Source organism: Cynara cardunculus (assembly GCF_001531365.2).
Source record: "Cynara cardunculus var. scolymus isolate 2C chromosome LG 15, CcrdV1, whole genome shotgun sequence".
Classification (NCBI taxonomy): domain Eukaryota; kingdom Viridiplantae; phylum Streptophyta; class Magnoliopsida; order Asterales; family Asteraceae; genus Cynara; species Cynara cardunculus.
Genome location: NC_037542.1, coordinates 9,693,955 through 9,711,905, shown reverse-complemented (window position 1 = coordinate 9,711,905; position 17,951 = coordinate 9,693,955). Strand labels below are relative to the sequence as shown.

At 36.9% G+C, this 17,951-nt stretch overlaps 3 protein-coding genes across 3 annotated transcripts; 2 read left to right on the top strand and 1 right to left on the bottom strand.

The window, feature by feature from the left end:
* The first annotated feature begins 2,092 nt into the window (after nucleotides 1-2,092).
* On the top strand, nucleotides 2,093-7,349 carry LOC112528071 (CTL-like protein DDB_G0274487). Its single transcript, XM_025138974.1, has 3 exons — nucleotides 2,093-3,329; nucleotides 6,044-6,389; nucleotides 6,906-7,349. Exons 1-3 carry the CDS (start codon nucleotides 2,263-2,265, stop codon nucleotides 7,167-7,169), a joined length of 1,677 nt encoding a protein of 558 aa, XP_024994742.1. The 5' UTR covers nucleotides 2,093-2,262; the 3' UTR covers nucleotides 7,170-7,349.
* Nucleotides 7,350-8,729: 1,380 nt separating this feature from the next.
* Nucleotides 8,730-11,861, top strand: LOC112528006 (protein EARLY-RESPONSIVE TO DEHYDRATION 7, chloroplastic-like). The gene is made up of 3 exons (XM_025138887.1): nucleotides 8,730-9,662; nucleotides 11,060-11,226; nucleotides 11,508-11,861. Exons 1-3 carry the CDS (start codon nucleotides 8,749-8,751, stop codon nucleotides 11,771-11,773), a joined length of 1,347 nt encoding a protein of 448 aa, XP_024994655.1. The 5' UTR covers nucleotides 8,730-8,748; the 3' UTR covers nucleotides 11,774-11,861.
* Nucleotides 11,862-12,325: 464 nt separating this feature from the next.
* Nucleotides 12,326-16,329, bottom strand: LOC112527487 (amino acid permease 3-like). The gene is made up of 8 exons (XM_025138169.1): nucleotides 16,265-16,329; nucleotides 15,771-15,906; nucleotides 15,456-15,689; nucleotides 15,274-15,367; nucleotides 14,956-15,170; nucleotides 13,313-13,470; nucleotides 12,911-13,138; nucleotides 12,326-12,830 (listed from the first exon to the last, which is right to left on the bottom strand). The coding sequence occupies exons 1-8, from the start codon at nucleotides 16,310-16,312 to the stop codon at nucleotides 12,405-12,407; spliced, it is 1,539 nt and encodes a 512-aa protein (XP_024993937.1). The 5' UTR covers nucleotides 16,313-16,329; the 3' UTR covers nucleotides 12,326-12,404.
* Between the last annotated feature and the right edge of the window lie 1,622 nt (nucleotides 16,330-17,951).

The window sequence follows — 17,951 nt, the reverse complement described above, 5'->3', positions numbered from 1 at the left end:
AATCACATAAAGTCATATTATAACATCGACTGAAATAAGGAATAAAATGAAATATTAAAATCATGATGTATCTCGCTGCATTGTGCGAGTACGCTTCTAGTTTTTTATACATAAAGTACTATTTATTGATGTATATTACTTGAAATTCAAGATTACAAGTAATTGTGTGAAAGTACAATCTATTAAAGTTTTCTGTTTAAATTCGTGTAACTAACTGCTGATAAACATAATCAAATAGAAGATAAACATATCATGTTAACTATAAAAAATATAAGAGTTCTAACAAAATATTATTTTTATAAAAAATTATATTATTAAATAAAAAATGAATTAAAGAAATACATAGAAAAGAGAGAAATTTTAAATAGTTAGTTTGTTACTAATATCAATATTTTTTTTATTATTATGAATTTATTTAAAAATAAAAAATTATCGTTTTTTCAAAAGCATATAAAACCGTATTATAACATCGACTGAGACCAAAAAAAAAACGAAAACATTAACATCGAGATGTATCTTTCTGTATTGTGCGAGTACCTTTCTAGTATAAAATAATATAGATAATTATTTGAGTAAATTATATTTTTGGTTCTCAGTCCCTATAGTTGTCATTTTGTTTTAGATTTGATCATTGTAGTTGCCATTTTATTGCATATTTGGTCTCTTAAACTAATTTTCAACGTTAAATAAGAGGGTATTTAGGTCTTTATACTCTATTTGTCTTTTCCTATTCTATTAACATCTTTTCTTTTTTATACCTCCAGCTCCAACGAGCCCGCCCAACCCACCCTCGTGAGTCCTTACACATCTTCGGTCACTCCTCCCCTTCCGACCACGGGCCATCTTCTTAAACAACCTCTCCTCCTTCAGTCATTTTCTCTGACAAACCTAACAAACCAAAAAAAAACCCATCAAAAATTACAAACCAAAGAACCCAAAACTAGGGATGGTAATGGACCCCGACCTGTCGGGTAACCCGGTCCACCCGCCCCGATCGGGGACGGGGATTCCCCGAAAAATCGGGTCCCGGGGACGGGGACGGGGATCCCCGCTTGGCGCAATCCGGGGATGGGGTCGGGGACGGGTATAGCACTCCCCGCCCCGCCCCGTATCCGTTATATATATATATATATATATATATATATGTTTTATAAGAATTTGGGCTTTGGGCTGTAAAATATGAATGAATGCATCCTCCTTAAGTCTTTAGTCCATCCTCCAGCCTAGTCCACGCTCCACACTTCCTAAATCCTAATCGGCTAATGATCTAATCTCCTGATTCTATGCTCTCTCTTTCCAAGAAGACTTTCTCCTCCAGGACCTCAACGGCGCTGCTGCTCTTTCCACGAAGACTTGCTCCTCCACGGCGCTGCTGCTCCTGCTCTCTCCGACCACGTAATCGGCGACGGCGATGGTGACCGTCCAACGGCGACAACCCACGGCGACAACCCTAGTACCCTACTCCCTCTTCGGCTCTCCTTCTCGGCCTCTCCCTGGTGTGTTACGGATTCAATATTCTTCATCTTCACTTTTTGTAATCTTGTTATATTATTGGTTTACCTTACCTATTTGCCTACTTGCCTTCTTGATTTGTGAACTATTAACTAATGTGGACCCAAATTAGGTATACATACATTGAGTATCTTTCATTAATTTTTGGGTTTTAAAAAAAAATCCCCGTTTCCCCGTTGGGGATCCCCGTTCCCCGTTGGGGACGGGGATGGGGATGTGATCATAATCCCCGACGGGGACTGGGACGGGGACACATACGGGGGATCGGGGACGGGGACGGGTATTGGGGTTCCCCCCCAATCCCCGCCCCATTACCATCCCTACCCAAAACCTAAACCAACGTGACTACCAAAACCCCTCCATCTTCTTTGTTCCAATCTGTGACCAAAAATGTAATTAATTTGAAATAAGAATGAAAAATGATAATATATGACAACTACAAGGACCAAAAGTGCAATTTACTCTAAATTATTTATTATGAGATATTGATTGAGTGAGAGCAACCAGGCTTTCATCTCGAGAGGAACCAAGTATTTAAGCAAGATCCAATCGTGCCGCTTTTCCATGTGATCCATGTGCTTAACATGCAAAGCATATCCTTCTCCTTCCTCACAAACCCTAATCAACCACATCAATTTCTTAAAGATTCCTTTCACACTCTGTTTTCAATGAATTCAGTCCATCAAGATTGACTACTGCTACTTCACCACAGCTTCTAATCCATATAAAACTCTTGAATAAGTTGATGCCATGGCTAGCTCCGGTGACACCACCGTAGCCGGTAAGTCCTCCGACGTTTACGACCCTCCATCTAAACCTCTACTCTCTACCTACATCGATGAATTCCATCATCACCACCACACTCCTCCACCATCTGAATCGGACCCATCGTCTTCATCTCACTATCCCGCGAACATCACTTATAATTACCACTCACCCCGGCCCATCAAAGACATCCCTTTCCTTCTCTTTTTCCTCCTTCTCGTCCTCTCCGCTTTTGCCTTTGGTATCTTTGCTTCAATCAATAAAAACCCTAACCCCCCTTCCTCCGCCTCTGCTTTTGTCTATGATATCAGTTCCGATTCTTGCGTCAAAGGCCGTAGAAGCTCCATTTTCGGGGAGAGGGTTTTGTTTCTCAATTTATTAGGATCTAATTCTCATTATATTTTGAAGAATTTGATCTGGACACTTGTAGTTACTTTGATTTTAAGCATACCCATTTCTTTGTTTGTACTCTTTTCACTCAAGCATTTCGCCAAACAGTTGGTATACATTTCACTACCCTTTTTTGTGATAGTTCCAATCTTCTTGAACTTGTATTGGTTTGTTGCCTGTACTATTAGTTCAACTTGTAGCGAAAAGTTCCCTTTGGGTTACAGGATCATAGTGCTGGTGTTTGTGCTTTTGGTAATTGGGGTGATTGTGTGGATACTTGTGGTGAATTGGAGTAGGGTTGAGTTGACTGTGAGGATAATTAGGGTAGCTTCGGATGCGTTGTCTAACAACTTGGGGTTATTCGTGGTGCTTCCCGGTTTGATTTTGGGCTTGCTTGTTTATTATGCGCCAATCGTGGTGTTCATGGTGTTTGCGAGATTGAATGGGGAAATGGTGCCTAGAGAAAATCATGGAATAGTTTTTTGTGAGTGGAAACAAGATAGTTGGGTTCCAGCTTACTATGCTTTGGCGATTCTTACAATGTTGTGGTCTGCTGCTGCAATGGTGGAAGCACAGGCGTATGTAATCAGTGGGACCATTGCTCAGTGGTACTTCTTGAAAGAGGATTCAAAGGTCAAACGGAGCATACGAAGTTCTTTGAGGTATTCCTTTGTCAATTGAGTAACTTTTCTTAGTTATTGGATGTCATTATTAGCTGTTAATCTTGATATGAAATGAGGTGTGTGACATCTGAACAAAAACTGGTTTCTTTTGGGAACTTACTTTTTCTCTTTTTAACTTTCTGTCTTTTTTCTCGAGTGTGGGTTCTGAAGGTTAATGACAATCTTTGGTATTTTCTGAGAGCCAATCGAGATATATGTAGTAGATAGATTCTTTAAGATCAAACAGTGGGTATGTAAACTTTAAAGATACAAGGAAGGGTATCATAAGCATGGTGTTCCAATGACATACAAGCTGCCATTATTGGTCTCTACTCCCTCCTCCATGGGTTTATTATGATTTTAGCATGCCTGAAAGGGATCTTTTTATTTTAGAATTTAGAATTGTGTTGCATATTCACTCATTTCTTCATCATTTGGAGATCAAAAGGACATATGATATGATATGGGTTTGATTAAAATGTTAGGACCTGAGGGCTACGACATCAAGTAGATCAAATTTAAATTGCTTAAGATAAACCCGTGGGGGTTATTGATCTTAACTGAATCATGGATGATCGAAAGGGATTTGGTCATAGCCGGTGATGGTGTGGGTTGTGTTGTTGACTTTTGTCTCGAGGAAAAAAAGAAAAGAAGGTATATTGTTTGTTGAATGGTAGAACCATGTGCAAGTCTCTTGTCAATCATAGATTGGTAATTGGAAAGGTTATATATATGTATGTCCATAATTGGGAATCATCTGTTACAACCATCGATCTTTTCTGTTGGTCAGCCTTGGTTTCGCTGGTGGCTATGATATTGCAAATGACTTGTCCAGTGTTAGAACTTGAAGGTGAAATTGACCAGCTTGATTACAATTTACACCTATTTAATTTTCTTGTATATATGTATATCTTACATAGTAGTGAATTATAAACTCTAATTCCATCATTTGCAGAATGTTTAATGGATTTATTTTGAAATTACATGCACACATACCCCCATTGATGGACGGGATATACCTCATTACTGAAGAAGGGTTTGTCCTTTTATATGTGTGTACCCTTTTAGAAATGTTATAGCACACAAAAATAATTTACCTGCATCTACTGTTGTAGCTAAGATTAGCAAACTGAACCAAATGAACCAATATATCCCATTGGGAAGTAGGGTCGAGGCTAGGATGAATGTAGATCTTTCCTCTATCCCAAGGGGGTAGAGAGGCTTGGGGAGATAAGAGCTGAACCAGGAAGTTGTAAATTTTTTGTGGGTTTTGCGGACTTAGAAAAGAAACTGGAGCCCATAATATAAGAAAAAGAATAAGAGAGCAAGAGAGTGTGCGTACAAACAAAAAGAACTAAAACTGTAAATATGACCACACTAGTCAATCGTAACAGTTGTAAGGGCCTATATGATCAAAATGATTAAAACCAGCCAGAGTAAGCAAGGCCAAGGGTAAACTATGAAAACGCCATGCCACTTAAAAAGAAGTATTAGAGCCAGATCCTCTCATTCTTAAGCCGCTAGGGCATTGCTATCCTATCTGTCGGCTTTCTACCCCCCTTTCCTATGGTACCAATGAGTCCCAACATAAATTTCTTATCCTAATCTTACGTGTCCAAGAGTCCTATCAGAAGTCATGTCCTCGTTAAGATCTAAACCCAATCGTCTAGCCTTAGCTGCTCACCCCACGTCCGCATCGTTCTGACCTCCTTCCTCACCCCCTCAACCGTTTTGTTGTGCACCCTCATCACTAACATTATCACCTGTCTCCTCTTAACATGACCAAATCATCGTGATCTTCCATCTCTCAGGTGCAACTCCTTGCTCTGGGCCTCTGCCATGAAAACTCGGTTTGGTGTTCTGTCCCACATGGCTTGACCGCATGTTGATTTCAGTATAGTTCCAACTCTTTATTGGTCAACACTTAGACCCAACCAATAAGGCTGGTATGATAGCCACTCTGTAGAATTTGCTTTTCAGGCTATAACAGTACGTCAGTACCTTGTCAAATAGCCTTCCTACTGCAGCCCTCCGCTTAGACCACCCTGCCTTTATGTGGTGTGTAGCATCATCCCTGACATCTCCCTCCCTTTGAATCATGGAGCCTAAATACCTGAAATTGTCCATCTGGGGTATCCTTTGTTCCCCAATGTTGATTTCAACCCCTCGTTGTGACACTTCATCGTGTAAAAGGTTCACCGTAGGTATTCCATCTTTGAGTGACTAATGCACATCTTGATGAAAGCAGATCCTGATCAGAGCTTATGGAAACAGCAAAATGGAAACAGAAAAAAGGATCTGCTTTGGGCGAGATCAGTGCTACTGATGTCTCAGAACTTAAAAAGAAAGAAACCGAAAGAAGTTGTAGTATTTGTGTAAATCGAGATTTAAGTTATACAACAGGTCTATATGGAAATAGTGTGCACAGGTCCGTATAAAAACCTGTGAAATTTAGAAAGGATGGGTCTGATTGACGAACAAATTCAATTTATGCATTATTTTCCTACTTGCAATACAACTTCCTAATGATGTTTGCACAATATCTCATCCAACTGAATTATTTATTCGTTGTTAACACATTCTGAACTCCATTCAACAGAATGTTTTGTCTTGCTGCTTAATCTTCAACTTATTTATAAACTTTAATCCTTACAACTTGATCATGGGTTTCTGTCAAGATGATAACATTACTGTCTAATTATATACTTGTTCAGAAATGCATTTGGTCCCTCCTTTGGAACAGTATGTTTTTCTGGACTGTTGATTTCTGTTGTACGAATGGTACGTGCTGCTGTTGATAGTGCTGCAAATGAAGATGCCAGTGGGATGGTCAACCTCATCCTCCGATGCTGTGTCAATGCACTACTATCGGCATTTGACTTTCTGAACAAATTCACCATAAATTTTGCAGCCATAACTGGTGAAGCATACTGTGCCTCTGCCAAGTTGACATATGAACTTCTAAGACGTAATCTTCTCTCGGCTGTTGTTGTGGAGACAGTATCCACTCGTCTGTTGGCTGGAATCACCTTTGTTCTATCAGCAATATATGCGATCGTGGTGAGTTTATATCACTTTATGCACTAGTCTCTAGAAGGTCCACAACATTGCTAACCTTTAAAGCCATGCTATTCCCTCTCTCCCACGAGGGTGCGTTAACAAAAATTTTGGGTGCGACATCAGACTGGGACAAAAATACATTTTTTCTGTCCCACCAAAATAGATGGAACAAAAATTAGGGAGATGGACAAGATTGGTAAATTACTAAACTACTCCATATCAAATTAAAATCGTAAACCTTGTAGAGTTCTTTCACTCGCTTACCTTACTCTCGCCTGTCTAGTCCCATCTGCATACCAAATGAACCCTGAAAACTACAACCTTCCTTTTCTGGGATGGTTGCTTGCCAAACATCATAACAAATAAATGGAGTAAGGCGCACAAGTTGTTCTATTTTGTCTTAGTTATTAAGGGTATTTTCTTAGCATACATTCTTGTTGACCTTTAAGATTAGGGGATAATCTTGAAACAACCCAGAGTGTTTTTTATGGTTGTAGTGACGGGGTATGTATGCAGGTCTGTGTGATACTAAAGTATGGAAGTGATCTAGGGGCAGATTCGTATATTGTAGCTGCGATGGCATTTGTAGTGGTGCTAATCGTTCTTGGGTTGCTTGTACATGTGCTGGAGAATGTGATAGATACGGTTTACATATGCTACGCGATAGACAGAGACAAAGGAGAGGTATGTAAACCGGATGTTCATGAGATATATGTCCATCTACCGATTAGTAGGAATCATCATAATCTAAATGCTAGAACTTCTCCACTTCTTGTATGATTGATGTTATTGTTTTTTGTACAACACAAATTCTTTTTGTCTGTTGAATAACCAGCATCATAAGGTGCCTCCACCCACAACCACATTTTCTCATTTTGGTTTGAGGATTGAAGTACTAAGTGTAGTGGTGTTGTTGTATGGATGTAATCATGATATCATTTCATACAAAAACTTGTTCAAGTATGCTTGTTTTCTTAGGGGTGCTTATGGGTTGGATTGATTGAGTTAAAGACATTTGAATAACCCAACCTAATGCTTGCGGTTTGAAATATCTTAATCCAATCCAAACCAAACCGTACGGGTTGGTTGAGTTGATATTTTGGTACATTAGAATATTCTTCTAACCTTGAATATGTTATTTTTCTAGTCATAATTTCTTTTTCATCATCAACTATTTGATACAACTTATCCATATTTCTTACATATATCACATCCAGTTAATTTTCTCGATTTACTTATATATGTTTACAGTTACTGAACATATATACGAATGAGTTATATAGAGATATGAATAGATTGAAAAGATATGTATATGAAGAGCATACATGATGGTGTAATTGTCTAATGTATATATTAATATAAATTCAACAATCATATTAAATCCAAGAAATAAAAGGATATCGGGTTCATTGGGTTGGGTTGGGTTCAAATAATAGTAACCCAATATCAACCCAATACCTACAGTTTGAAAATTTTACAATTCGATTAGACATCGGGTTGCTTCGGGTTGAGTTATTTTGCGTTGGGTTGGGTTGAGTTGGTCAGGTTTTTGAGCACCCTTACTTGTTCTCGTTTGCTTGGTTAAACTAGGGACGACTTCGTTTGAACTGTTGAATCAACTATTTATAATCAACTATTTATAAATGAATTATTCTTGATGAATAATATTTATTATGAATAATCGGGTTTTTTTAAATATTTTAAATGAATTTTCTCCCTCCAAACTAATTCATTATCCTTAGGGTTTAATAGTCTGAATAACTTATATCTTAGGTGTTTGATAGTTGTTGAATGGTTTGGTACAAAATGATTAAGTGGTCAGAATAATTAAAGTGACTCTCATGATATAATGCAAAATGAAATATAATTGTTTGGTAATTATTTATAATGAAATTAGGACGCTGAATAGTTAAAGGAGGTTGATGATACAAAATCATTCAAAAACCATTAAGAAACATTTTTTTTGTCAAATAAAATTAATCTCTTAATGATTCAGAGACTGCATTTTAATGGAACGATAAACAAACAGGATTATATGGGATATGTTCAAACGGATTTAGAAAAAAGATTGGCAGCTTCCCTTTTAGTTATTTCAAACTAAAAAGATCGCTTACTAAAATTATTCTTAAACATATATAATTTTCTTCTTTAAAATATAATTTTATTATTTATTTAAATATAAAACAAACAACATGACGTACCATTTTTTCTAATAAAAAACTAAACAAAAATAACCTGAGTTTTTTTTGATTTTGATGGATTCTTCGGCCACGCACTTCTGCTCGTTGTCTACGCTATTTCACTTTCTTCCCTTCATAAATCCGATACCCACCTCATAATCAATCTCATCAAATCAACTATGGCATCACAAGACCTTCAAAACCCTAGCAATCTTTATCCCCAAGTCCTTCAATCCAACCCAGATTCATCCTCACCATTTTCATCATCATCTTCTTCTTCTCCTTCAGCTCCTCCTCTGTACCCATCTCTTGATTTCAAAGATCTTGATGAAAATCTATTCATCCACACTCAGCATCATTCAGCTCCATCACTATACCCATCTCTTGACGAAGATGTGGTCATCGACACTCATCAGTCTTGTTATGATCCAAACCTTTTGACACCGTTCGAATCATCAGAGGAAGTTGTTGTTAAAATCCCAGGTTCAATCATTCACTTAATCGACAAGCAACAGAGCATCGAGCTCGCTTCTGGGGTATTAGAAATAATCCGTCTCCGGCAAGGCAACAGCGTTGTCGCCGTCCTTGCACGTGTCGGTGACGCAATCCAATGGCCATTGGCCAAAGACGAGGCCGCCGTGAAATTAGATACGTCACATTACTTCTTCACCCTTCGCGTCCCTTCCGATATAAAATCGGATTCTGAATCGGATAATTTGTTAAATTACGGGTTGACGGTTACGGGGAAAGGTCTGGAGAAGGTTTTGCAGGAATTCGATCTGATTTTGGAGGAGTACAGTGCGTTTTCGGTGAAGGAGGTGGAGAGGAGTGTGGCGGTAGCGGTGGAGAACGGTGGATCTACGGAGGCTAAAGCCGCTGCGTATTGGACGACATTGGCTCCAAATGTGGAAGATTATAGTGGATCTGTTGCAAGGATGATTGCTAGCGGATCTGGTCAGTTAATCAAGGGGATTTTGTGGTGTGGAGATGTGACCGTGGATCGACTGAAATGGGGAAACGAGTTCTTGAAGAAGAGGACGAAATCTGGTTCAAAATCTGAAGTTAGTCCAGAAGCTCTGAAGAGAATGAAGAGGTATCATCTTGTTTTTCTTCTATATTTGTCAGTCCATTGATTTGTTCAAAATTCTTAGCAAAAATTGGCCTGCATTCAACTAGATCACAAATACCATATATTCATGATCACAAACTCAGATTCAGATTAATATTCAGCTTGAATTTTGATAGAAATCTCATGAATTTATGGATATTAGGAATGCTGAAAATAGAAAGTTTTTGATTCTAAGCTTGTGGGATAATCAGAATCTCTAGTAAAACTCAGGATTACTTCACTTCTAGCATTAAACTTTTGACACCACCCCCATTGGGGATACCGCAAGTAGCTTAATCTTGAACTGTAACTGTGGTTTTGATGATGGAGTGATCAAGATTACTCTTCTATCATATATGTTCATAAGTACGTTCATGAAAAAGCTACAAACCCTTTCAAGTCAAGGAGCCTTAACCACAAGGGTGGTGCCTGATTGTTTGAGCTCGGCTCCAAAGGTCAAAAGTAGCAGGAGGTCCCTGGTTTAAATCCAAGGAGGAATAAAAATCCTCTTGTGGCCACGGAGGTTCAAATGCGGTTACTTTGGGCAATCTGCAAAGTAGGTGGACGCCCTGGGATTAGTCGGCTCGCATAGTGGGTTGGATATCCAGGTTAATCAAAAGAAAAAAAAAGGTCAAGGAGCCTTAAGGTCAACTACCCGTTTGTATCCCACTCGAAAGTATATATGCAGATCCGTCTTCTGCCCCAAAGAGTAGAGCAATATATAAGTAGGGTCTTGGAGTGGTATTTTTGCAGAAATGTCCCCCGCCCCAAAAAGTAGAGCGGATATTTCCACGAAGATACCTGTTGTGTGAAATCGTCAACTAGTGTAGCTTAAAGACGTTTTTGTTATGAGTAGCAACGATGGTGCATTTTAGTTATGCTTTTATGGACTAGCTGTGTACCGGTGCAATGCATTGGGATGTAAAATTTCACTGTATACCGAGAACTAAAAATTAATGTAATTCTTTATTAAATTGGAAAATTTCAAATTCATGAATCGGTATGCCGTATGAGCATCCTGTATTTGAACATGTTTATAGTTGAGATAATGGAGTTCGATCGTGGAGCAGAAGTTGTATATATATATATATATATATATTTATAAGCTGTAGATTTGAATTTTAACTTTTAAGAGATTATGCATTAATAAACAATAAGTAATGCTTAATAAATTGTTTTTATACGATATAGATGAATGGTTTGACCATTGTTCATCAATATAAAATCAGTAATGTTAAGTGTTTTGATACCCAAGAATCTATAGGATTGTCATATCTGAAGGGTATTTTGCATCGAGTCAAATATTTCATTTTTTGTGGCGGGAGGATCGTTTGCACGGTGGAATGATGCAGGATCGATGAACATATGAATATTGTTTTCAGGGCTAAGAGGTTAACGAAGATGTCAGAGGGCGTGGCAACCGGGATTCTTTCTGGTGTCGTGAAGGTATCTGGATTCATCACCGGTTCTATTGTGAACTCGAAACCCGGCAAGAAATTCTTCAACCTTCTTCCTGGCGAAATAATTCTTGCGTCCTTGGACGGTTTCAGTGAGTCTCCCTTTTTTGTTCTTATTTCCGTAATCGTGGTCCTCTTTTAAAGGGGACAGTCATAATAAAACGGAATTACAATACTTATAGTAAAATAACGAAGCAACCTCTAAAACTCCCAGCATATATTTGCGTTATTATGGAAATGTTGCTTATAAGATGCCCGACTCATCTAATTCTCAGAAGTCGAAAGTTGACTTCACTTGGGACGAATGTTTTCTATTTAGTATAATTATTCTCGTGCTTATTTCTAATATTTGTTTTCGGGTTTTTGTACTCAGACAAGGTATGTGATGCTGTGGAAGTGGCGGGGAGAAATGTGTTGTCGACGACATCAACTGTGACAACGGACTTTGTTTCACACAAACATGGGGAAGATGCGGCAAAAGTGACGAACGAGGGGTTAGGTGCGGCGGGGCATGCGGTTGGGACGGCGTGGGCTGTGTTCAAAATACGAAAGGCGCTAAACCCAAAGAGTGCGATTAAGCCTACGACCCTTGTAAAAGCGGCAGCCTCACACTCAAAATCATCTAAATCGAAAACGTAAAACGGCCAAGGTGGTTTCTTTATGTTGATATTTATCCAATAATGTGTTAATATGTTGTTAATGATATAAAAGTTTGAATACATAGGAATATGACAATACTTACAGATATTACTCATCTTAGGGGCCGTTTACTTAAACCTTTACGTGGTAAGTGTTTACCGGGTAATTTTCCTTATCTGATGAACATAACAAGGGTCAAAAATCTTACCCGGTAAGAGCAATGATAAAGATGGGAGAGTCTTAATCGGTAAGTGATGATGTCGACTCTTATTCGAGTTTGAGCTCCAACGGTCAAAAAGGTCCCAAGTTCAAATCTAATGAGGAATAAAAGTTCCCTTGTGGCCACAGATGTTCAAATGCAGTGACTCCGAGTTACCCGTAAAGCAGGTGGTCGTCTTGGGATTAGTCGGCTCGCATAGGAAGTTGGATATCTAGGTTAAGAAAAAAAAAGTTCGATTATATACGACAAAACTTATACACATTCCTCATCTTTAGTGGGACTTGAACCTTTGACCAACAACGAGGTTGGGATCTACCAGTAACCTGATGGTGTTGGGACAATGCAATCTGCATATAATATTTGAGCAAAGATACATATCACTGCCAGATAGTAGCTAGGAATACAAACAGCTTAGTAACTAGTCTTGAATGGCTTGTAAGTTTTTAGATCCAGAACTACTCCGGCAATTGATCCGACTGCTGCGGCTATGGAAACCAAGAGGCACCCAAAACTAAGGATCTGTAACCCGACCCATTGGCTCGACCACTTTTTGATCTTCTTTTGAGCCATGTACATTTCAATAGGGAAGTAAACTGTCAATGGCCAAAACCCTAACGCGCCTAGCAATCCAACCACGTCGTTGAAGAAAGGCAAGAGCATCGCTATAACCGTGGTAATGATCACAAAAATAGTCCTCCACACGATACGGAACAAATTGACTTGAAAAACCCCGTACACAGGAATTGGGAGGTCGTATTCCGCAATTACAAAATCGTTCTTGGACCATTTTTTTGCACTCCATTTCTCGACGAATGCAAATAATGGTTGGCAATAAACCTGAAGTTTGATAAAGCAAGTACGCGATGACAATAAAACAACTTGTTCGTGTACTTTTACGTGAGCAAAAAAATTGGTACCTGATAAGCGCCAACAAGATGTACCACAATGGCGATATTGGCTATGTCAAGTAACCAATACGGGTCGTAAAACCCGAACCCGGTTAGAAGATTCCCTGGGGCTTCATCTCCGAACGCGGCATAACCCATACAACCACAAAGCAAATAAAACGTCGTCGTGACAAAAATGCTTAAATAGGTCGCCTTTTTCATCGTCTTGTATTCTGCAGGAGGCGTTTTAATTGTATCCTACAAAATTTCAAAAGTATTTTGTAACCTATCAAATATCCTTTATACTTTTTTAATCATATATATATATATATATATATATATATATATATATATATTGAATTTTATACAGAGTTATAAATATCAGTATAATACTAATAAGTATGAGTAATGTATAATTTAATCTGATTTTACCTGAATTTCAATAAGAATAATGGAATAGGAATATGCAAAAGCAATAGCTCCTAATGCTTGAAAGCTCCTCCATAACTTTTGGTTGGTAGTAACAGTTCCGGCATGAGTTAGTGTTCCAATCCTTATCCCGGTCAAGCTCCCTTTCATTTCCTTATTTTCTTAAAAAAAGAAATATATATATATATATATATATATATATATATATATATATATATAAGAAGAAGCAACGGGTCAAACGAAAATATGGTCAATTATTAAGTAGTGCGAGAAGGGTTAAAACCATATATGATCCTACAGTAAAATTACACGTGATACAAACACGTTGCATTACATGTAACTTCACTTTAGAATCACATGTGATATGACTCTTTTCTCACTTCTCATATGATCCTTCTTCTATATATAAGGGCAATATAAATAAAAATCGTCTAAAAGTTAAAACATATAAAAACTGATTTTTATGCACTGGTTCATAGATGAAACAACACATGTAAACATGCAATGTTGATACAGTGTTGCTTCATAGATAGAACATCAATGAATATTTTTCACGTGAAAAGAAAAAAAAATGCGTTTATACATGAAACACACATTCATACTCTGCACATAAGAAGAAACTGTGTTCAACAATATGAATCATAGCTTAGATTCCAAACTCATCGGATGGTTTCAGTTGTTTCACACCAGGCCGGTCCCTGACAGTTTGGAAGCACCGTGAAAAATCTAAATATGGCCTTATATTCTTTTTGTTCAGTTATTCATCAGATTTTCTTATCACTAAATTTCAAAATAAATCCCTTTGGTTTAAATTATACTTAGAAGTATAATCAAAGTAAGTATAAATAAGATTCAAATAAGAATCAAGATGACATTAATATCGTCAAATTAATGCTCATAAACTTCCTATATTAATCTGGAAGTCCTATGAAACGGCACGACCGGCACACCCCAAGGCCGACCCCTGGTTTTACCTACTAAACAATACATGAAAGTTGTTTTTACAGTTTCTAACTTTTAGCAGGTTTCTATTTAATTTTCTGGTATATAAGCGTGTGTATGTGTGTATGTTTTACAGTAAAAATCATCGATGTATGATACATGATAAAATATAGATACTTAGCGTAATGAATTTGGTATGATGTCAACAACTTAGATTTTGACTATCGAAAAGAAAGAATTATGATGTTTATTGTGATCCGCAATCCATCTTCTTGATTTGGAGTTAATTACAGATTATCGTTTTACTTTATATCGAATCTTATATATAATCCGTTCTCAGTTTCATAGAAATCAGATTACCCTAAGTAGATTTAAATTTGTAAACTATTTCTTTGGAAAACTGAAGTAACTTTGCTTTATGTACTGTTTTTATCGATAATCTTTAACGTAAATATATAACTGAGCATGATGTATGTGGGCCCGAGCCTCGTTATTACGACATTAATATTATTGTTAATATCAATATTTTTTGGTATACCTACAAAAATATCTATGCTTTTTGCCATACTTTTTATCAAGTTGAGGATCCCCTTTATGTGTGGGGACAAGATAAGACAAATGATTAAAGTTTTGTACTCTCGATAAGAAAATTTTTGTTCCCTTCAAACATATACGACAATTAGTTATGGTTACACGTTATTCACCTGTTGTTTTCGCAATCCCGAGGGCTAGGCCGATAAAAGAGTAAGTGAATGACATGATAGCAGCAACGATGGAGAGCCACCACACTTGGTCGAAATCAGGGATTTGGGAGAAAAGTATTTCGATGATCCCAAATGTTATCATGTACCCGTTGCTTGACATGCGACACGGATCCTTGCCGTGACTTTTGTGAAAACAGTTAGATCTTTTAATCGCCCTGTAAAAAGTGAACAACGTTATAATACATTTTTTTTTTTAAATTTACCTTACTTTTTCAAAAGTTCGATTACGGTCATGAAGCTAAATAAATAATGGCTTACATCATGCTGACTGAGGCTGCGATTGTGTAACCAATTGCAACCCCGAATAAATTGATGTATTGTATCATGCCACATATTTGCACCTTACGCCCTCCTACAAAAAAAGAACACAAAAATAAGATATGATTGATACTGAATTCTTATTTTGTGTGCATTATCTGTAATGTTATAACAATTTGTACCTAAATGAGCCTTGACAGCCTCCATATAGGTATAGCTTCTTGGTCCAGTGACAAGGTCACCAGACCTGTAACACTGCGATAGCAAATTAGAAGTGTACAGAATGACCAAGGCAAATAGGATCATAATGACCGGTCCAGCAACCCACCCTAGTTGCCCGACAGCCCATGCCAACGACAAGACTCCAGACCCGATCACCGCCGTGATAATATGCGACGATGCCGTCCAAAAAGTACCTTTAAAAATCACAAAAGTATCACAATAAGCCTTATTCAAAAAAGTGAGTTTTAAAATTAAGGACTAATATAAGATATTACCAGTACGCTTTAAACGACCATCGTCATCGAAGCTCTTAGAATAGTTAGCTTCACTGTTGATGGTTTGGGTCTCGTTATTGACGTTAGTTTGAGCTTCGACTTGCAAATAATGCACAACATCTTGTCTGTTTTCAACCTACCAAAACAAACAGAATATAAAATACTAATTCAAAGGACAATATACAAGTATAGGATCAAATATATATATATATATATATATATAGAGAGAGAGAGAGAGAGAGAGAGAGAAGGGAGGATCATGCGAGAAACTGATCAACTTACAGAAGTGCTAGAAGTATAAAATCACGTGACTCTAGAGAAAAGTTACAATGTTATACAACATGTACAGAAGGACGCATGCAATGGTTAACGCGACCATCGACCGTTCAATGAGACGTTTGTATCACATGTCACTTGTGATTTTACTCAAAATTCACGTATCAACTCAGTTAACCTCTTTCATATAAATACAAATACATAAGAATTGAACTTACAACTCCATGTTGGATTCTTGATGGCATGGTTCTACTTCTTGGCAACATCTTAAACGTCGGCGTTGATGGGAGAGACAGAAGAAGTTGATGAAATGCTTAAAGAAATTGGGGAGATGAACTTGTATAAATAATTGTGATGTGGGCCCTACCACATATTAATTTAACCTTATGTTATAGAAGATATTCAGTTATTTTAGCCATTGTAAATATGAAAAGTACTGCTTTTTATGTATAAAAACATTTGTGTGTATAAGGGCATAATTAATTGAGAACCGTAAAAACCAATTAAACATGTTAATTTTTTTTCACAATGTGAAATATACGATGTTGTTTCACATTGTAATATAAACGTTACGTGTCCATAAGTTTTATATCGTGAAATAAATATATATAAAACACTACTTTAAATTCTAACCTTAGATGAATTTACCCTTGGATCTTGGTACTTAATTGGGGTTAATGAGCTCATTTTTCGCTTTCACGAATCTACCCCCAATACTTGATTGGCATTCACGACCTCAAATTTTACTGTTCCGCCGATCTAGTCTTATAACATAATTGATTCAAACGACCTCGTTTGCTCCACTTGCCGTATTTTATAACCATTACCAGTTGCACGACAATTACCTAGTCGAACCAAAACTAACAAATGGTCGTGTCAATCGAATCTTTAATCCTCAATATTTTTATAATAAGACGAGATCTGAAATCCATAATTGCAAAAGGGTATTTTGGGAATTGCAAAAGAAAGAAAGGCAATCAAACTTGGTTCATAGAAGAAAGTGGAGGTCAACTCAATTAAAAGAGGCCATGGCTGGATTTAGTCGAGTCATCTATCTTTTACAATTGATTTCGGATTTAGATGTTGTTTGTTTATCTTTTAATAGTTTTATTAAGAGGTAATATCTGAATCATTAAAAGGTGAATCTTGTTTGGCAAAAAAAAAAGTCTGTCTCTTAATGGTTCTAAAATTCTCTGAATGGTTTTGTATTCTAAGCCTCCCTTAATCATTAAGTGTCCTGATTTCATTGTAAACAATTACCAAACAATTATATTTCATTTTGCATTATATCATGAAGACCTCTTAATAATTCTGACCACTTAATCATTCAGCATCAAATCATTCAGCAACTGCCAAACAACTCTTTATACTACAATCAACATGAGTAACCCTTTGCTAAGATGCGCCAAAAATTGTGTCCCACACAACCCACCATCCATCTCTTAATGATTATCATATACGTGTTACAATGACTTGTATTTTATGAATAAATAATTATTCATTGAAAGGTTTCATGAATAAACACGTTTATGTCACTTATTTGAATAAAAGATTGATTATTGGTGAGGGGCAATTTGGTTCATTAGCCCTCCTCTCCCTCGACTTGGTTTTGATCTCTCAATCTACTCTTATTTTTATAATAGATTTGGTCCTCCAAACAACTTTTTATTTTTATAACAGATTTGGTTTCTCCCTCAATTTTTATTTTTATTATTTAGTCTCTTTCTTTAGTCAGTAAAATTTGGTGGCACGTACATATATCTTCTAAAAATAAGTAAAATAATTAAATAAAATTTGAAGTTATCTTTTCAAAAACATTACTTTCATGAAATCTTTTACCACAAATAAATAAATTATAATTTCTGTTTTCTAAAAAAGTAAATAAATTATAATTTTGATAAATGT